The sequence below is a fragment of the Lepisosteus oculatus genome, chromosome 5 (genome assembly GCF_040954835.1).
Source record: "Lepisosteus oculatus isolate fLepOcu1 chromosome 5, fLepOcu1.hap2, whole genome shotgun sequence".
Lineage (NCBI taxonomy): Eukaryota > Metazoa > Chordata > Actinopteri > Semionotiformes > Lepisosteidae > Lepisosteus > Lepisosteus oculatus.
In genome coordinates this window covers 5,743,586-5,764,387 of record NC_090700.1, presented here as the reverse complement: position 1 = coordinate 5,764,387, position 20,802 = coordinate 5,743,586, and the positions used below count along the sequence as shown (strand labels likewise).

Genomic DNA, 20,802 nt, shown 5'->3' with positions numbered 1-20,802 from the left:
TTAGTCAGTGTGGATGCTATAAATATTTGTCAGAATGCAGTCCCACAGCAAGTGACAGGATCAGCTGTAAAGCCCAGTAAAGCAGTAGCTTCATGTCTTCTTGGGACGTTCATCCAGTCTAGATCACCTGCAGCTATTTCTTCACTCCTCACATGCAGAGAAAATGGTTTAGATGAGGCTTTTGATACTGACTCTGAGTCCTACAGATTTTGCAGTTCACCTTCACTTGGAATTCCCCCAATAAAGGACGAGCTGCTATTTATATTTCAGCAGTAATTTAGAAAACATATTTTTTGAACATATTCATCGCATGCACAGAAAACCTGCACCATGCATCTACTCCATTTTTGCAGAATCTTTTTTTTTAAATGTATTTCAAGGTAGCTCTTTTCCAAAAGCAACAAACTACCCGAGTGCTTCTTGTTTTACTTACTAAGTTTAAATATCGATAAAAGCCTGAGGTTTTTTTTTTTGGACAAGTTAGGAAGGAAACTGTCTCCCATTTTTATTTCCCTCGGAAGGGCCCTGAGCTTTTTTCAACAGACAAACCGCTGCGCTATTTCTGCACCAGAAAAGGGGTGAATGAGAAGGATTATTGTTTGTGTTCTGACACATTTGTTATGTTTTGATCAAGTGTATTTACATTGTTATGCCAGCAATAATACGAGGGGCTATTTTTTGTACTGAGAAAGACAATGATGGCATAACACCACAGTAATCTCAGAGTGGGGCTTTGCGTTGGTCCCTGAGGTGCACAGAGACATAGCAGCAGCTCAGCTCAGATGTGTGCAATAACAGGGGCTTTACTTTGTGAAATGCAATGCTTGCTTAGTGGGGCTGTGTGGAGGAGGGGTATAAATCACATTTCTCCAGTAAGAGGGAGTGGGGACACTGGGACACTAGGTTTGGTTTGAAAAGAACACCATCCCAGGCGGATGAGCAGCAGTCAGCAGCATTAACTTTGGATTGACTTTGGATTAGGCCTGCTAATCGGTGCCTTCTGAGGAGGAGCTTCTTCAGCAGAGCACGACTAGGACAATGTGTTGCTGTATAACATGACTACTGTTTCCACAAATGGACTGACGACTCAATCAAGATGGTTTTGTTTTTTGGCCATGGGAGGGGGTTGAGAGTGAGAAGGACTGTTATAATTTAACAGCTTTCTACTCCAGAACAAATATTTGTAAAAAAGATTCACTTGTGCCAGTGTCCACTTTTTCTTTTCTGTCTTTCATCTCTTCCTGTCCTTCTTGGTCTATGTCACTGTTGGAGTTATCAGTGACATTTTTTTTTCCTGATGAAAAACTCAGTGTGCTAGCGTTAAATGGGTAATTTCAGGGTGCCCCGGAGAAACGTGGGGCCAACAGCAGCTTGGTGCTCAAGGCGCCGTGTGTGTCTTCCTGGGATGGTGGAGCTCTGCAGAGCCCAGTGGTGATGGTGTCCTGACCAGCCCTGTCCTTGTGTTCATGTGTCTCCCCAGATCTGACAGAGAAATCCAACCTGGAGATCCCCACCCTGACCTGCACCTGCATCGTAGCCACACTCTTCTGGCTGCTGCTGACCCTCTTCATCCGCAAGCTGAAAAGGGTAAGAGGTCAGCTGGCGGAGGGAAGACAAACCTCCCTCTGGGACTGCCATGTGGGAAGTCATTAACTTCATTAAGCTCGTTAGCAGGATCAGGTTCAGCATGGCAAAGCATTGAGAACAGGGTGTGCAGCTTTGTGCTACGTGATGCCATGACTGCAAGAGTTTCATAATTAACACGAGCCTGACGTGTTTCCCAGGAGTGCATTGCGGTTTAGGCCCATTCCCATCAGATAAAGATGAAAGAGTAGGTTTAGGCCGGGGAGGATTTAAAGACACAGCTGAGAAATGACCGATTGAGGTAGTCCTACAAAAATCCCCCTTTTTTCCATTCATGGTGAGTTCTGTGGTGTTTTGCAGCCCAGCACGCCTGAGATCAAGACGGACTGCCTGTCCATCATTATGGACCCGGGGGAGGTCCCTCTGGACGAGCAGTGTGAGAGGTTGCCCTACGACGCCAGCAAGTGGGAATTCCCTCGGGAGAGACTGAAACTCGGTACGCCTGCAGTGCGAAGCGTTATCCTCATCCTGACATGCATGGGCAAAGCATAACTCTTCTGACAGAAAAGGGCCAGGGCACAGTGCGCTTCCGTTTGAGCACAGTGTTTAGTTGAGCAACAGAAATTCAACAAAAATAAGAAGCCTTAGTCCCGAGCAATTAGGAACTCAAGGGTTAATGGCAACACAATGGCAGGAAAATGACTGGCAAATATCATTTTCCTGGAATTGTGTTCCTGTTCACCCCTGTGCTCTCATTCACCCCAAACTGCAGCACTCCGTCAACAGGCTGGTAATTGGTTTTTGCAACGAGAGGACGCTTGGTCTCTGATTGCGGTGATCTCTGGGCTCTGAGAGAGCAGTCTGTGGTTAGGCTCAGAGACATGCAGCTGTTCTCCTTCCCTTTCTGCACCCCTGCATTGCTCACCGATGCTGGTACCTCCCCAGCCTGTCACTTACCGAAACTGCATGTTGACATGTGCTGCTGACCGGCTTCTGCGAAACGCAGTCAAACGCAGTTGCTGTTTTGTCACTGACTTTCTGTTAACTTTCTTTTCTGTTTGCTCATCTGCCCCCTTGAACGAAATAACCAATTGCATTGACTGAGGCGAGAAACAGTTTCCCTGTGAAATCTAAAGGGAGCTGATTTTTATTTTGACGATTTCAGGAAATCGCTTCATGTAACGTAACAGAGGCAGTGGGTAGGACGCTGATCTTCTGGAGCTGAGGAAGGGCTCCCTCTTTAGTTTAGATGTGTGTAGTGAATGAATGTCTTTTGAGGTCCTTGAGACAAATATTTGTGTGGGTTTCTGAAAGGTGTAGTTTCACATTGTACTTTCATTAATATTAATTATTTTTTGATGTACTGTCATTCAATACATGCCATTGTTTATGAGACAGAAAGCCGCCTACAGTACTGGAGTGGCTACATGAAAGAAAACCCTGTACATCCTTCAAGGACAACATTTATAAACTGAAATACATGTATTTAATGAAACCTGTACTCCTTTGTTACAATGAAGTTCTTCCCATGATGATGTTTTATGATGATGATGAACTTTAATATGCAGACTGTTGTAATAATGATCATTTTATATTTTCATGTGCCTCTCTATCCCCCTGTGTTGTTCATATGGCAGAAGCACGCAGACAGTTCAAATCTCTACATATGCTTTATACTTCCAAGTATAAAGACGAGCTTCTGCTAACTGTTTTTCGTTCCTACTGTTGGAGTTTCCATGTTTTTGCTTCGGTCAGGGACACGTTGGATTTTCCCTTTTAAAAGGAATGATTTTAAAACAATTGCAGAATCATGAATACATGGCTGGCTGTGGGGTGTGACTAGCAGTTGTCAAGTCAGAGTCTGCGCTGGCTGCAGGACTTCAAGCAGCCACAGACAGGCTCATTCGGTTTGTGGCTGACCCCCGAATGACTTTTTACCTGGGCATCACTGAGGTCCGCCTCCTTTCTTCTCTCTTTTCTTTTTTGTAGAGAAGCCCCTGGGCCGGGGAGCCTTTGGAAAGGTGATGCAGGCGTCTGCCTTTGGCATCAATAAATCTTCAACCTGTAGGACTGTGGCTGTGAAAATGCTTAAAGGTACCTCCCCTGCAGTGTGTTCGTGACCCCCCCGGTGACCTGACTTTGGACTGAGGTCTCGCTCTCTGTACTACAGCCCTTCCTGTCTGAGCTGGCCATGTGACAGAGCTGTGCTTTCCATTGCAGTCCCTCCCAGCCTCTCCCTGCACAGAGGCTCTGACAGCAAGCACTCTGTGTTCCCGGAAAATATGGGAAAGTAAAAGGAAAAGACTTTCATACTTTAATTCGAGCCCTGCTACTTCTGTTAGCTTCACTCTATGTGTAACTCCATAATAAAATTAAAGATGTGACTCTTAAGAAATGCAGGAATTGTTGCAGCCTCTGAATTATATGGAAGAGTGCACTGTTTGGCATGTTTCATGACAGAGAGAATTGTGAGAGTTTGAAACAAGGTCTCTTACCATGCTGTTGGAGCCAATACTTCATCTTCCTTCAAGAACCTGCTGAATCAGACCCTTGAATTAATTGGCTGCTAGCAACTTGGCAACCTCCTTGGAACGAATGGCTTCCCCTCATTTGTAACCCTTTTCTTTTCCAACAGAGGGAGCCACCGCCAGTGAGTACAAGGCCTTGATGACGGAGCTAAAAATCCTCATCCACATCGGACACCATCTCAATGTCGTCAACCTGCTAGGCGCTTGCACGAAGTATGGAGGTCAGCTGTGGTGATTTTAGTTTCTCTACTTCTTTTACCCCATCTTGCTGATGGGGTCCTGCAATGATGTGGCTTAGCGTGTCCATTAAGGTTTGGAAAGGCCCGTGGGAGTCTGGAACAAGCTACCCAGTCATGTTGTCGAAGCCGATACCCTGGCGTCTTTCAAGAATTGCTGGAGGAGAAACTGGGAACAAAAAACTCCTGACTCCCTTTGTTTGTAACCATTCATACACTGACGCACATACTGTACAGTATCCATCGGGACATGGAGGACTTTAGAACAGACTCTGTGGTTGTTTTCTCCTGTACTTCTGTTCTGTCATGACTTCGGCTTGCGTAGTGCTGTCTGCCGTGTCCAGCTTTCTGTCCTGAGAGGGGTGTTTGTGGTCTGGGGGCATATTTACTTAATCTTTTGTTTTTAAATTGTAGCTTATGTGACATCATCCTCCCCTCCCAGTGCACACACCCACCACCCATCACCTCTCCAGTGCTCCTCCTGTCTTTGCCTTAAGATGGGGAGCTCTGAGCTGACACTGTAGTCATTTCAGGGGTTTTGATGTCAAGGTATAAATCACCACCCTAGGTGAACCAAGGATTTGTTCTGCACACCGAGTAATACTGTTCTTACATGCTTCTGAAAGGCCCTCTAATGGTGATTGTGGAGTACTGCAAGAATGGGAACCTCTCCAACTACCTCAAGAGCAAGAGAGAAGTCTTTATACTGCATAAGGTAGGGAGTAATAACTATATTAGAGTTATCTAGCTCAGTGCTTTGTAGTGTTAATGGTCAGTGCTGTGTGATACAATGCATTGTGGTTAATGCCCTGTTTCTTTTCCCTCATGACATCAGCAACTGCGCTAAGTGTGTTAAACTGAAGGTTAGCGATTATTTTTGAATAGGGAGGTGAAATTTTTGAGTTGTGTTCAGTGCCTCAGTGCACATGAGGCACATCGAATCAGACATTGTGCTTTTTCCAGACTTTCCTTTCACTTCCACTTCAGTGGGTTAAATGTGGCAGCTACCTAAACTGCCACTTGCGCAGACAGAATACCAGACAGAAACTGCAGCATTTCTATGAAAGGAGTCTAGCCATACAATCGGCACCTGTTAAGCCGCCTTCAGCTGTTCGTGATGTAGCTAGGCCACTGCTCGTGCACCATTTGCTCAATACTTCTGTGTTTGTCATAATGTAAAATGATTTTGGATGTGATTTGGGGCAGCACAGTTTTGCAGTGGTTAGCACTGCTGCCTTGCAGCGCTGAGGCCCTGGGTTCAATTCCTGGGGTGCAGTCTGCATGAAGTTAGTATCTTCTCCCTGCGTTTGCATACGTTGTCCAGTTTCATTCCATTGTCCAAAATCGTACAGAACTAGTAGGTTAACTGGTTCCTGGGAAAATTGGCCCTGGTGTGAATTTGTGTGTGCGCACGTCTGTGTGCCCTGTGGTGGACTGGTGTCCCATCCAGGGTGTGCCCTGCCTTGCGGCCATTGTTTGCTGGGACCCAGAATAAATAAAGTGGTTGGAACATGGGTGGGTGGATGTGGTTTGTTGGATCAGTGCCACTGCGCTCACCAGCCTAATGTTCACAGCCACTCGATGCTTTCACGTCGTGCCTCTTCCTGATCAGACGTTAACGTCCATTCTGCTTGTGTGCACACAAACCGTTCGGCGTGTGTGCGCGGCGCGTGTGCGTGAACGTCTTGGCTGCCAGTAAATGGATGGGCGAGCCCATGGAGGTTGACCCTGGTGCTCTGTGTGGCAGGACGGCAGTGCCCAGTTGCCACAGGACAGCCGGGGAGCAGCGCCGATGGGGCCACAGGGGGAGGAGAAGGAGGGACAGGCCAGGGCCTGCAGCAGCCAAAGCTCCACCAGCTCCGGCTTCGAGGAGGAGGAGCGGAACCTCAATGACACAGCTGAGGAAGAGCAGGGTACGCACTCCTTCCTTCCTCCCACTCCACCGTCGGGGGGTATTTTTAATTGCTCTTGTGTATCATAGCCCCTGGCTTCCTGATTGTCAGTTCAATAAACATCCGTGGGAACCTCGCCCACCTTGGGTTTAAACCAACAGCAGAAAATAGGAGCTGAGCTGCAGATGAGGTCGAAACTAGCACAGTGCCTGGAGGCAAGGGTATAAAGGTGCATCTCGAAACCCTGGCGAAGTTTCCTGTATGTTGTTCTGTTTTCACTGGTTAAATGCAGTCTAGAATTAAAAACATAATCTTTTCTAAAATGTAAGTAGTAATAGATAAAGGCAGAGCCCAGCTCCTTGTGGATGAACAGGAAGTGTTATCATGCAACAAAAAGCCTTGGGTAAAAAAAAAAAACACAAGCAGAACATGTGTGATAGAAAGATATTGTTTTGTATTTTGGCTCCATTACGTTTGACGAGAATTGCTGTCTCTACTGGAAAGGCCTTTGGACACTGTGCTATAGAAAAATCTAGATGGTCTTTAGCATGATGTTGTTTGCAGCTGTGTAAATGCAGCCCTGAGGACTAGAATTTCTCAAGTTCACACATGAAGGGATTGGTAAAATACTGATACATCCGTAAATATGCAATGGCTCTTCATAGCAGTGATGGTGAGTACAGAATGCTGCTCCTTAGTAGTTGCACAGACCTGAGTGGAAAGCAGACTGTGTCTGGTGATGCTGTATGGAAAGTGTGATTATTTTAAGGTATTCACGTTTTGTGGGAGGCAGAAATGTAGTGGACGCAGCCGGGACGGCGGTTTTAATATCTGTTTTAAGGGAGTGTTATATCTGGGCAGTATAAGAGAAGGACTATCTAGCAAATCTACCAGAGCGGGTCAGCAGGAAAGAAAAGTGTGATGATCTGCAATCAGATGTGATCCAAAAACCGTCTCTGCTGCACAGTTTACATCCTGTCTCTGCAGCAGCAAAATAGCGCCAGCCGCCGCATTAGGAAAATCCAGATCCATCTGTGCACGTGCACGTCACTGCTGTGCACATGCTGTACATGTGTTGAGATAATGAAAAAAATGAACCCAGGGGCCCTGGGTTCAGTTCTTGGGGTGCTGTCTGCGTGGAGTTTGTATGTTCTCCAGGTCTTCATGTGGGTTTCCTCTAGGTGCTGCAGTTTCCTCCCACAGTCCAAAGTCATACTGGTAGGTTAATTGCCTTTGGGGAAATGGGGCCTGGTGTGAGTGTGTGTGTCTGCTCTGACCCTGCCTTGCACCTGTTGCTAACCAGGATAGGGTCTGACTCCCCCACAACCCTGAATTGGATGGTGAGAAAATGGATGGATGGAGTATTTCTTTGCTATCACATTGGATTTTCCATATAGGAAGGAGCGTTCGAAAAATCTAGTTGCATGTGGCAGGCCGCAAAGTGTTCAGAAATTGCAAAGGGATTCTCACACTGGAAACTAGAACAGTCTCCCTTAGAAAGGAGCCAGACGATTCCCTATATCGGAACTTCAGAGCTGCTTTCTGTGCTTGTAGGTGTGCCTGCTGGGCTCTTGTTTTGACTATGCTGAAGCGAGTCGCGCTGAACTTCACTCAGTCCTGTACCAGACCTGCCCCCCCCGGCCCCCTCCACTGTCGCTGTCATCTGCCACACCATCCTTGTCTGGTTTCCAGGAATGACTCATACCGTCGATAGGGTGTTGAGCTGCAGATGTGCAACGATATTTTTATATTACTTCTATTAGTGCTAACCGCTAAGTAAATAAATGCTTTGTTTTGTCGACCAAGCAAAAGCAGCGCACATCGTGCCTGTACCGGAAACAGCAGGGCTGGAAATAGCCATGGTGGTCACAGACCTGTAATAATGTAGGAAAGTGCTTGATGTCCTGCTGTTTCATGTACAATAGACTGTATCCTCTTCCTTGTTCTTGGTCTTCCAGGTTCAGATGCCTTTTACAACAAACCCATAGCGATGGAAGACCTGATCTCCTACAGTTTCCAGGTGGCCCGAGGGATGGAGTTCTTAGCATCGCGAAAGGTTAGACTCCGGTTTCTGCAGCTGATCTTGACAGATGTGGAGAGCAGGGTGCACTTGGCACTGCGCCGGGGCTACAGGGAGGGGCCCATTTTTACCTAGCACGAGCCATGAATTATGATATCTTTGCGCGTATTACAATTCGGTTTGTTTGCATCCTCCAGAATTACCCCCTTCGTAACAATGCCAGTGAGCTGTTTCGAGCACGCCGTCCTTTATTGTGCAGGCCTGACGAGGAGTGATGGGCCATATTAATGAATGGAAATGAGTCTGACTTTCTGTGGTCAGATTGTGTAAGCCAGATTTGCGTGTGTTAAATACAATATACAGGCTTCTCATGTCTGAAATTTCAAGACAAAAGTGAAATTCAGTCGTAAATATAACAACTTCTTTTACCGTCTCACATTTTCTGCTAGCATGAGTGTTCCCTGTTGAGTGAAGATGGGAACGTTTAGTTGACAAAGGGCTTCAGTTTTTTTTTTTTGCCATATGTTAATAACATCTTCCCAAATGGGAAATCAGCTAAGTTACCGTCTCCTTCAGGAAATGTGAAATTTTTAATAACCATGTGACAGTTACACATCGAGGTCGGTTCGTTCAGAGGAATTCTTGACTGGCAGGGACATCACACACCTGAAAAAGGTACTTTACCCAGAGTGCTTTAGCACATCCAATTGAATGAATTGGTAACTTGTATGTAAAACAAATTGACAAAAAGATGATAATCATCATAGGTCTACCTTCTAGCTTCCATTGGAAAAAGCTCTACAAGCTGTGGAAGATACAGTGCAATGCAGGTCTTGGCAAGATGGCAAGCACAGTATGTTAAGATTTAAAAGACTGAAAAGCAGGGCTGGTCTCCTTGTAGGGAAGTAATGTCAGTGCACAAGGTTAAAGGGTTAATCCCAGTCTTTGCTGGTCAAGGAAAAGAACACTATACATTAAGGACAGGACCGGTGGGCTCTGAATAGGATCAAAGGTAAACTCTCTTAATTCAAAGGCATTCCTGCTTATCACCATGTGCTCAAAATGGTGGCCTGTCAGAGTGTTCTGTGATGTTTTCCGCACTGACCAGCCTCTTCCCCACCCCTGGCCAGCTCACTGCCCCTTCTGGATGTTTAGACTGGATCGCCAGAATCAAGGGAACATCTTTTTGTTGTTTGTGATTGTTGGGTCTGAGGAACTCGCACAGACTTCCTGTTCAACTCAGCCCACTTCCCCCACTGAAATTTACAATGAGGAACTTTTTTTTTTTTACAGTGCAGAATAAAGCATGTTACATTAAAGAGGTCCCCTGAGTAAATACTGATATTGGGAATTATGAGCTTCATTCTCATTTTGACTTTGTTTTCTTTTCTCCTTACTTTTAATTCCAGTGCATCCACCGAGACCTGGCCGCCAGGAATATCCTCCTCTCAGAGAACAATGTGGTCAAGATCTGTGACTTTGGTTTGGCCAGAGATATTTATAAAGACCCAGATTACGTCAGGAAGGGAGACGTAAGTGCTGGTGCTCTGGTTAGATCTACCTGATGGTAAAATGTCTTCCCTCCATTTTGATTTCAGGAAGATCTAAGCATACCATACTGTACCTTAGTTATCCTTCTGAAAATAAGGGAAATGTCCCAAATTTGTAAATTGCACTAATAACGAATAATCCTTTTCCCTTCCCCCCAGAAAAGCAATGTCATCAAACCACACACATAGTTTAAACTGATCACGTCATAAATGAGTTAACTCAATGGGATATCAGGGAATTGGGTTTTTGTCACTTATTCTACTGTTTCGATCTACAAGGTAGATATGAATCCCTTCGTTTCTGTTTAAAAAGTTCCTCTTCCGCCAGTGCAAACAGGCACTAGCTGTCCTGGCTGAGCTCTATGACTGAGGTGTTGCCAGCTCGAACCCGGGTCGCGTTGTTGGCTGCCCGTTTCTGCTCAAGTGATTTTTGTGGGGAGCGCTGGTGCACGTGGCTGCCTGGGGCACTTGCAGAAGACTGATGGCAACCTGACTGCGTGACTCTACACCCATCGGGACCTGTGACCCCACTCTCAGCCCTTCCTGTGGGCTCCTCCTGACCTGCCAGCATTCCTGCAGGACCCGGCACACCCTGGTGTCGCTTGTGTGACAGGGGCGTCCTCGTAAGCCGGGAATGTGGCGTGTAAGCCAAGGGCCTCACCAGCCACTGTTGAGCAGGCACGTGTCCAGACTCACCGAGAGGATTGGGACAGACTCCCACAAGACTGCATCAGCTGCCTGACAGTGTGCATTGCTTCCAGTGGGGAACACTCACTCTTACTCAATCCTGTTGCTGACAAGTGTGGATCAGCAGAACGAATTTACCTGTGTGATGCTTGATCCGCCTGTATTGGATAAAGCGCTGAGCGAAAATGGTGGATGGAGTTCTGATCAATAACATACCAGTGCACCTTGTGACAAAAAAAGCTATTTTCTTGGCAGCCTGGTGAATGAGTTACAGTTAGAAGATGTGTTTCTTTCGGTGCTCAGTGCAAACAGGAGCTGGGTCATTTGCAGGGAATGTTATCTTGTGTTTCAAATTAAACAGACTTCTACCGGATTCAGAGTTCAGAAAGAAGACTGTTCTTCAGATCAATAAATAAACTAGTATTTCTCATGTCCCTGAAGACGTGCAAAATGTTCTAATTGGAGCTTCATATGTTTCAGATGTTATTTTGCAGTATGATTACAGGAGTTTGTTTGGCGGAGAGAGCTTGTTCTATTGTCACGAAACGTTGGGCTTCCCTGCAGCCTAAATTCTAGTTTTGTGTCCAACGCCCAGGCCCGGCTCCCTCTCAAGTGGATGTCTCCTGAGTCCATCTTCGACAAGGTCTACACTACCCAGAGTGATGTGTGGTCTTATGGGGTGCTGCTGTGGGAGATCTTCTCTCTTGGTGGGTATAAGCTTCCAAATGTTTCACATAACATTAAAATGCACACACTTGAGAATGCAGAAACAGCAATAACCCTTTAAACCGGAGCATGATCATTAAAGATCTGCAAGGTTAACACAGGAAGACAAGAAACTGACTAACATGGTTGTCAGGCCAAACTTTCTTAAAGCCATTTCTAATGAAGGTCACCTGAATGATGCTTAAGTATTCCACACTAATTATAAACCATTACGTTGTTTATATGACTAAGGCTTTTATATATACCGCTAGTCAATTATCTAATCATTCTGTAGATCAGTCTCAATAGAATTGCTTGCTGGCTGTCATGTGGTTTTGGACTGTAAACCCGGGTGATCTTCAAGCCTGTGATCACCACAGATGGTGTTCACTTTTCTTTGTGCTGGAACAGTCACCCCCAGGTTTTGACACCGACACTGAGTTTTCATTACACTTTCTTACAAAAACACAGTTTTCTCCATGTTTTCTACAAAGAAAAGGCAAAAGTTTTGATTTCTACATTTAAAATAGATGAAGTGTAGAAAAGGCTCGTGGATATGTCATTCTCGAGACAGTTTTGGGACAAGAAGTTGAAAATGTGTTAGGAGGTGGCGACATGGTGGTGTGGTGTCCCATAGTGTTAGGATCCAGAGTTCACATCTAACCTGAGGCATCTTCTGTGTGTTGCATGCTATCTCCGTTCCCAAGTGTGTGCTTTCTCCTTCCACCCGCTGACAAAATTCATTGGTATCTCCATATTATCGTGTGTGTGTGTGTGTGTGTGTGTGTGTGTGTGTGTGTGTGTGTGTGTGTGTGTGTGTGTGTGTGTGTGTGTGTGTGTGTCCTGCAAGGAACTGGTCTACCGTCAAGGGTGTAGTCACTCCTTGTGCCCTATGCTTCTGTGATCAGCTTTGCATGCATGTGTTCCTTACCAGGAATAGGCAGGTTCTTATAATGACTTGGAGCATGTTGTGCGTTTTGTGCAGGAGCATCGCCCTACCCAGGTGTGCAGATAGATGAGGAGTTCTGCACCAAACTGAAGGAAGGCACACGCATGCGGGCCCCGGGGTACGCCACTCCAGAAATGTGAGTGCACTGGCCGTCTTGTGCCAAGCTCAGCGGCTCATGGCCCAAACTGGGTTTCATTAAAGCTGGTGGCCGAGAAGCACACACAGCACGCCACAGGTGCAAACTGAAAACTCACACATGCAGACAGCAGATGGGCATATCTATTTGCAGTGATGGGCGGAATTAAAAAAACTATCACTCCAACGTCTTTTGTTGTCTTGTGTAAGGAGAAATCAAGAATATTTCAGTTCATTGTCTAAAGCCATTATTCAGGCAGAGTGACTTTACTTACTTTTTGTGTAATCCTTTTGATTCATTTTGAGCTTTGCAACAAACAACATGATTTTGTTTAGCACATTAAAAGTTCAAACACCTTTTCACCTTGAATATGTATTTTTAATTAGCTTTAAATGTCACATTTCCTTCCATTCCTTTGTAGACATGAACAGTAATACTTCAGATATTATCTGGGAACAATAAAAGGGTCCATGTTTAAGGTGTTGGCACAAGCAGAAAGAATGCCCTTCAGGGACAATATTGAATAACAAATGTGTTTTGTGTTAAGTATTGTGCAAGAGCACTTTCAAAACTGTTTATGAGTTTCAAAGATGCTTTCTGCCCGGTAACACTGTCACCAAACCCTAACACAAGACCAGGTTAGTCCGATGATCACTAACATAAAAATAAATATCAAATTATGTTTATTCTTGGATTTATGAGGCTTTGCTGCAGTAAGATGTTGGTAAGTTCAGGCGTAGAAAGACAAGGTTTTCAGAAAGCTGCCTATGTGGTTACAGAGGTGTTCATACGGCTGCAAATTTAGAAAATAGCAGCATCTCATTCATGCTGTTTGGCAGTAATGTGTCCGCCCTTAAAAGAGAGAGCCTACCAGGCATGGTAAACTTGTATATTTTTCTAAATGTTCCCAGTGTGTTGTTACCAGCAAGGACTTAAGCCCATCATTCCTCAATGGTTTGATGAAATCTACTTGTGGCTGTAGAAGGCATTTGTGTAAGACCACATTACAGTGTTAGATAATGTCATAATGTTAGATAAGGTTGAATAATCCCCTGGCACATGTCCTATGTGCTAATGTATTACTATACTGTATATCGAATGCTGTTACTTATTGTTAAATGTTTTGTCTGACACTTTAATGCAACACAACACTTTTTGGACAGCTGGACATTTTGCTAGAGCAGTCTGCTATGAAATACTTTTATCAAGGATACAACAGCTGTGCCCCAGCTAGGATTTGAACCAGCAACCTTCCACTTACAGATCTAGAGCCCTAACTATTACTCTACACTGCTGTCTATTTAGTTACTTATCCAGGGTGACTTACAATATACATTTACATGATGTGTGATTTCTGTATCATGGGTAGAGATGTAGTAAAAGCAAACTAAACTTTTAAGCTTTCATAGAATCTGAGAGATTCTATGCTTCTGATACCGAAGCTCTATCCTACAGTTCTGCAGGTCCTTCACACAAAGAGCACGGGGTCATGTCACATTGTAGAGTTTCAGAATTGGCTGGAGATGACAATTTGGGAGCAAGAAAACTCACATGCCACAAAGTAAACTTGCAAAAAAACAATGTTCTACAAAGTTCTCCCGCAGTGCTGTGCAGCTGTGCTGGCACGAGGAGCTGTGGTGACAGTCTGTGCCCTCACTTCTTGCAGTTATAACACCATGCTGGCCTGCTGGGAGACTGACCCCAAAGAGCGACCAACCTTCTCCGAGCTGGTGGAGACGCTGGGGGACCTGCTCCAGGCCAACGTCCAGCAGGTGTGTGCTGCCGACGCCTGGCCAAGACAGTGACGCTGACCTTAGACAGCCCCATGGCCACAGGGGCCAGAGGCAGGAGGTCTGAATGGCCGCCAGGTGCCTTTCTTTAAAGAATTTCAAAGGTGTGGTCAGCAAAGCTATTCCTGTAAAGATGGGGATGTATCTCATGTGCGGCTGGGTGCAATGATGATCTCTGCTCCTTCTCGCTCTGTCGCTTCATGGCTGTTTGAGTACGAGGGGAAGCATTCTGAACTGTGAACTCTAACATTAGCCATATCGCCCTGCAACTCACAACTGGCAGCCCATTGAAGCTCAGCAGGACAGGAGACTTCCTGTGAAAAACTAAGGTTGCTGCTGGAAGAGATGTTAGTGGGGCCAGTAGGGGGCGCTCACCCTGCGGACTGTGTGAGTCCTAATGCCCCAGTATAGAGGACACTATAATGTAAAAAGGTACTGTACTTCAGATGAGACGTAAAACCAAGGTCCCGATTCTCTGTGGTCCTTAACAATCCCAGGTTGATTCTCGAAAAGAGGGGTGTTACAGCGTCCTGGCCAAATTTCCCCTTGGCCTTTACCAATCATGGCCTCTTAATCCCCATCTGTGAACTGGCTTCATCACTGTGTTCTCCTCCCCACTGAGAGCTGGTGTGCGTGAGCGTACTGGCGCGCTCTGGCTGCCATCGCGTCTTCCACCTGCTCATTGATGGTGGTAGTGGGATTCCCCATTACCTGTAAGGCACACTGTGAGTGGAGTGCCCAGAAAAGCACTATATAAGTGTAAGGTATTAGTATTAGTGTTTACAGCTGCTGGCCCATCAGAATGGGGTGTGTCATTCCCCCTCTTCTCTCTCTTGTGGCCGGAGAGCAGGGCTCCAAAGATTTCCTAACCCCTCACTGCACTCCTCCTCCTTGCCGCCAGTCTGGCAAGGTGACCTCTTGCCTGATTGCGAGTCGCACCCCCAAACTCTTTACTTGAGTGTGAACGTCAGGCTGCTGGGTCTCCCTCAGCCTCGCGCTCTGTGAAAGCCATGGGAAAGCAGCGGTCTTTTGTGGGCGAGAGGGCTGTGAAGGAGCAAGCATGTGTGCCGCTGCTGGGTTATTCTTACTTATTTCGTTACTTGTTCAACGGCCTCCCCTGTAGGATGGGAAGGACTACATTCCCCTGAACACCGTCCCGTCCCCGAACGGCGGCTCCCAGCGCTACAGCTCCTCCTCCACAGATCTGTCGGCTGGCGAGGACGCCCAACAGCCCCGGTTTAGCTACCAGAGCACTGGAAGTCTGGGGTAAGAGCTAACACAGACGAAGCTTTCATGTGGAGTCGCCTCGCTCCTGTACTGAAACTCCGAAACCACAGACAACCCCAGAGTATTTCCTTTCACGTGTGCTGGCTGCTTTGCTTTTCTTATTGAATTTTTGCGGCGCACTGTAAGATGGAGGCTGGAGAATGGCGCACCACAATGAGCGACCCGCCAAAGACAAGAGAGGATCGGCGCGTGATCTCGTCCTTCGGATGAGACGTAAAACCGAGGTCCTAACTCTCTGTGGTCATTAAAAATCCCAGGGTGTTTCTCGAAAAGAGTAGGGGTGTAACCCCGCCGTCCTGCCCAAATTTCCCCATCGGCCTTTATCAATCATGGCCTCCTAACAATCCCCCTCTGTGAATTGGCTACATCACTCTGCTCTCCTCCCCACTGATAGCTGATGTGTGGTGAGCGTTCTGGCGCACTATGGCTGCCTGTACCTGTAAAGTGCTTTGAATGGAGTGTCCAGAAAAAGCGCTATATAAGTGTAAGCAATTATTATTATTATTATTATTATTATTATTATTATTATCAATGGATCGGGGCAAAAATCTAGCAACCCACTGATCCTGCTGTGGTATACTTTGGATTTATACCCCAGTTCTTTCATTTTTAAAGCGTTTAGAGGCTTAGAGATACATCATTATATACAATAAAATATCTGATAACGGTACCCTATAAAATGCTCAGGTGATCTGGAGCTACAGGATGGAGGTACGTTTTTTAGATGAAATTGTACAGAGCATCTCTTTCCTCTTTTACTGGAGAGTGGCAGCTATTGGGTAAAGGTTCACATCACCCTCGTATAATAAATATTATAATAAATTCTTGCATGTTACAGAATGATCATGTATTGAGAACCTGGATAATGCTATATTCAATCTATCAATGAATTATAGGTACATCAACACCAGGAGAACTCAGAGTGTTAAGACATTTGATGAACTCTCTGTGAAGGACAGAACATTTTCCGATGTGAGTACATTGTGTTAAATCAAGAAGATGAAGTCACCTCCAGTGGCTTCTGTTCGTTGTGCCCTTTTTATTTTCTTTTATTTTTACAATGACATCAGCTCTAACACCATTAAAATAGCTGATGTGACTTCCTGTGATGAGCACAGGTCTACTGTGAGACCCAGTAAGTGTGGATCATTATTTTTAACAATTGTTTTACTGAACCACAAAGCAGAAAATGGTTATTTTCTAGCATGTCAACTAAGGTAGCTATAAAAACTCTCTGCTGTTTGCAGTCTATTCACAGAACTATTAAAAAGGCCAAACCATAATCTTGTTGGCCTGCCTTTTAAATTGTTTTGTTTTTTGGTTTGCGGTTATTAATATTCTGTTTAAGAGGCTTCAGTGGTAGAATGCGGTTCTATTCCTTTCCTCATTCTGAAGTTCTTGAGTGTCTTCTAATATGAGAAAAGACCCACGGGCACAAAACCTCCGTGCTTGTGAGCACCAGCAACATGTTTGAACCCCAGACTGCAGAAAAATCTCAAATTCTTTTGTTCCGCGTCCCCACATTGCACTTCTGTAATGAGAGGACCTGCGAAACAGATCTATACTTGTACCTCGCTGTGCTTGGGGTGTTTTTCAGAAAGAGGTAACACTTCACTCATGAGAGGTATTGGTGATGGCGGTGCGCTCGGGCTCTGCCGCCCTCTCTCTGGATGTTCTAATCAGTAAGCGCCCTGCCTGCTGCGTTGGCTTTGATAAGCCTGTGTCTCTGGCAGGACTACCAGACGGACAGCGGCATGGTGTTGCCCTCCGAGGAGCTGCAGGCCCTCCGCTGGAGCTCCGGCAAGACAAGGCCGCTGTCCTCCAGCTGCGGGTGAGTGTGGCCCCGCAGGGGCCCTCCCCCGGCCCCCCACAGCCCCCCTGGCACGTGGTCCACTTGGACTCGGCGGACAGGAAGGCCTCTCTTTGCAGAACACACATCCGGATCCTTCCCCGCCGCTGGCCTGTGTAAACACCATCAAGGCGATAAACGCGCTCCTTCGCTATGGAGAAGAAATTCCGTCCAAGATTTTTTTTTTTCCTCCTTCCAGTAGCCCTGACCTGTCTGAGAACGCTGCTTGTTTGTGAAGAGGAAGCGTATTTTACTTAGCGTCACAGAGAGGAGAAAGGAGAGTTGGCCACGACTGTAGCCACCAAATCCTTCCTCTTCTTTCCTGTATCCTGCACTTTTACAGTGAAAGGATGGGGCAGTTGATAATTAAAACAGCCGTAAGCCTTCCTCAGATGAAGGGTTTTCATTTATTCCAGGCTCTGCTGGTATTAAGAGGGAGTGAGGGGAGCCAAGATATTTGTAACCCCCACAGTGTTTTTTCTGAATAACACAGGGGGCAGTACCGAACAAAATGAATTGACCTGATGTAATCTTGCATTTAAAAAACAATGCAACTAACGATGGCAATTTCCGATGTTTCTGAAATAGAGCAAGATTTCCAAAAATAGCTATTTTGTTATCACAGGAAAACAGTGGTCACAGTGACCATTAATTGCCTCCCTCTCCCTCCACACATATTGGCTCACGATCCTCACAATGATTTTGACAGCCTTCCAGCAGTGTAGTAAGAATAATCCTGTAAAACCCAGAGGTGAGCGAGGACAAGGCCCAAGACTCTTAAGAAAAAGTGCCTTTCTAGCTGTAATATTGTAGCCGTATTGGGTTGCTGATCAAAAAGGTGTTTTGGGGAAGAAAGAACGAGGAAATGTACTTGTTCTTCCTCTTGTAATAGAAACCATGTGAAAGAAAGACAGCCAGGTGTTTTGTCTGTTGCAGTGGATTGCTGTCAACCGAGTGTGTGTGTGTCTGTGTCCTGTAGTTTCAGGGCGGTGAGTAAGAGTCGTGAGTCGGTGCCGTCTGCAGTGGTGAGGCCCAGCGTGTACAGCGCCCCCTGTGGCCACAAAGGGGATGACCTGCCAATTTTCTCCTGTGGCAGCGACTATGAGGAGCCCTGCTGCTCAACCCCTCCTCCAGACTACAACTCTGCTGTCTTCTACCCCCCGCTATAAAACAAAGAGGGGGTGCGCCTCTCAGACTGCAGGATTCCAAACCATTGCGCGTTTTCAGAAAGGTTCTTGAACCTGTGTTTTCTGGGACTTTATAACTTCAATGCAGCTACTAGTGTCAAAGTCCATCTCTGTAGTCCTTTAAATGTGTAGTGGACTTTTGTCTTTTTCTCATGTTATTGTTTTATTAACTGCTGTATATTAATTCCATTATTTTCCAGTAGTCATGCTGCTGGGTTGGTTGCAGGGAAGTTCAGTTCCAGACCTGAAAGGTTGCAGAAATGGGCTTCTCGTTCTTTGACTCTTTCACTCTGATGTCCAAATATATGGGCCATCTGTCATGTTTGTAAAACGTTCTGGCATGTTGACATTTATCCAGACACCAAAACATTTCTCTTGCACAGTTCTGAGAGATGCGAGTGTTGCTGAGAACGTGCCAGTAGTTATGCCTCTTGCTGTGTAGCCGATACAAGGCTCAAGGGTTTTCTGAAAGTGACAATATGAGGAAAGAAAGGAGAACTGGGCAAATAATTATATTTTGACTGTGGAGCAGGTAGGTAGTGGAAAGACATCAAATTGTCTTTGTAGAGGACATTGCCAACAGCTTGGTATCAACATGACCAGAATTGTGACAAAAAGCTTCACATTTACACAAGCAGTATAGCAAGACTTTATTTTAAAATGTTATAATAGGATATATATTAACTTTGAATTGACTACTAATTAAAGATTGTGCAGCTCTTTTATTACATAAGCATGTGAGTCAAACAACAGGCCTGACTGCTAAATTATTTTTTGGCAACTTTTGTATTTTTTTTTTATTTGATATAAGTCTGTATTTTGAAATGCTGTAGGGAAAAAATCAACCAGTATTATGTATTGCAAAAAACATATTTATTTTAAAGTGTTATTTAATTAAATGTGTAGAGACAGAATGCTATGCATATACATTGTAACTATCTTGCTAACACTGGAAAGGGTCACAGAGGTCAGGTGTAACTTAACTTGCAGTCTGTGGATCCACTCAAAGTTGTAAGTGGACAAACTGGAACATTTTTTTTTCTTCATTGTGTTACCCCCAGCTCATCTGTAGTGGTGCACTTGTCTTCTAGCCTTCCCTGAGAACAATGTGCAGCCCTTAAATCAATTTAAACATTTGTACAGTGTAAATCTGAACTGCTGTGTGTGTGCAGTCTTTGGTGTACACTGTGATCTATGCAGTTAGACCTTCCTCCTGTGGTCTTTAAGCCTAAATACAGTTTAGCATCAATTAACCTCACACCACTTTCAAGTGTTTTAACTTTTTGGTTGGTTTGGCATGTCTCCTGCAGGGCGTAGGCCACAGATTCAAAACTCTAAAATAATACCAGATAGCTCGTACATTGTGTCTCATAGGAATGAGAAGAGCTCATCTCAATTCAGGATTGTACCCTGTATTAAACTTCGCGTAATCAGGGTTCAATACAACTTTGCAAGCGATGCTTCTTTAAAGTTCTCAAGATATTACAAAATAAAAAAACATGGGGAATTTATTGCATATTTCAATCCACACACAACAGTATAAACTAGAATCAAGAATTAACATGAGACTTGAGTGGGGAGCTGCATCAGGACGAGAGCTGCAAAGGAACAGGTGATGGGCTAATTCCACACCGAGAAGCAAAAACAACCGAGTGCGAAGCTTTCTTCACGGCTGGAATGCTGGGCACTTTTCTCTTTTACTACGCAGAGCGGAATTAGCCCTTGACTTGTTTGTTTTGGTTTTAATGAGGGCCAATGCTTCTACAGGCCCAGGAAGTTTACTGCGGGCATTAGTCCATGCAAGACTGGCTTGGGTTCGTGCTCCCAGCTGGAATGCAGGGTATGACCGGGTGGACCACGAGGACTACTCTGCCATACCAAGGTTACTGACGCTCCCCACATTGTTACACCAGTACTCCTGGCTGTAATAAGAACTGCATGAAAAGCAAATGTACCAGGGGAACGAAATGTACTCGTTTACAGACTATTCTAAAAAGTCCATTCAAAATGATAAGCTAATTTGCTTTTGTGCTTGCCTGATGAGTCAATAATAAGGTATTCAATAACTATGAAGAGTCAAAAGATATTCTGTGGCACACAAGGAAAAGCAGTGCCCATATTCAGTGGCTCTAGTCATAGGGACAGTGCAGACTGCAGAGACCAGGGCTTGATTGCACTCCTCATCAACACTTCTTCCTAAATATTTGAAAAAGCTGGAGTCGCATTAAAGTGTTATTCAATCTAAATGATCCGAATGATTTCATTAATGAGCCAATTATTTTGTGAAGTGTGTATTTGGCTTAGAATCTGTCTTTAAGTGACACAAAATATTAAACATGTACCTCGCGTGATGGTTACACACATTATTCTGAGACAAGACAGCATTTAAAACAAAAAGACAA

General features: G+C 45.2%; 1 protein-coding gene across 5 annotated transcripts in view; it reads left to right on the top strand.

The window, feature by feature from the left end:
* The window catches only part of flt1 (fms related receptor tyrosine kinase 1), a 59,025-nt gene extending 38,379 nt beyond the window's left edge, over positions 1 to 20,646 (top strand). For 4 of the 5 annotated variants that reach the window (XM_015341387.2, XM_015341391.2, XM_015341388.2 and 1 more), the window contains 15 exons: positions 1,481 to 1,587; positions 1,945 to 2,080; positions 3,574 to 3,678; positions 4,220 to 4,333; positions 4,975 to 5,063; positions 6,096 to 6,261; positions 8,199 to 8,296; positions 9,670 to 9,792; positions 11,093 to 11,204; positions 12,188 to 12,287; positions 13,954 to 14,059; positions 15,201 to 15,343; positions 16,261 to 16,336; positions 17,098 to 17,195; positions 18,193 to 20,646. In XM_015341387.2, the coding sequence (XP_015196873.2) occupies positions 1,481 to 1,587; positions 1,945 to 2,080; positions 3,574 to 3,678; positions 4,220 to 4,333; positions 4,975 to 5,063; positions 6,096 to 6,261; positions 8,199 to 8,296; positions 9,670 to 9,792; positions 11,093 to 11,204; positions 12,188 to 12,287; positions 13,954 to 14,059; positions 15,201 to 15,343; positions 16,261 to 16,336; positions 17,098 to 17,195; positions 18,193 to 18,382 (1,763 nt within the window). In that variant the 3' untranslated portion in view covers positions 18,383 to 20,646. Of the gene's footprint in view, positions 1 to 1,480; positions 1,588 to 1,944; positions 2,081 to 3,573; positions 3,679 to 4,219; positions 4,334 to 4,974; positions 5,064 to 6,095; positions 6,262 to 8,198; positions 8,297 to 9,669; positions 9,793 to 10,123; positions 11,018 to 11,092; positions 11,205 to 12,187; positions 12,288 to 13,953; positions 14,060 to 15,200; positions 15,344 to 16,260; positions 16,337 to 17,097; positions 17,196 to 18,192 lie in introns of those variants that run through there. The other variant, XM_015341390.2, reaches the window with a different exon arrangement.
* The last annotated feature ends 156 nt before the right edge of the window (positions 20,647 to 20,802 follow it).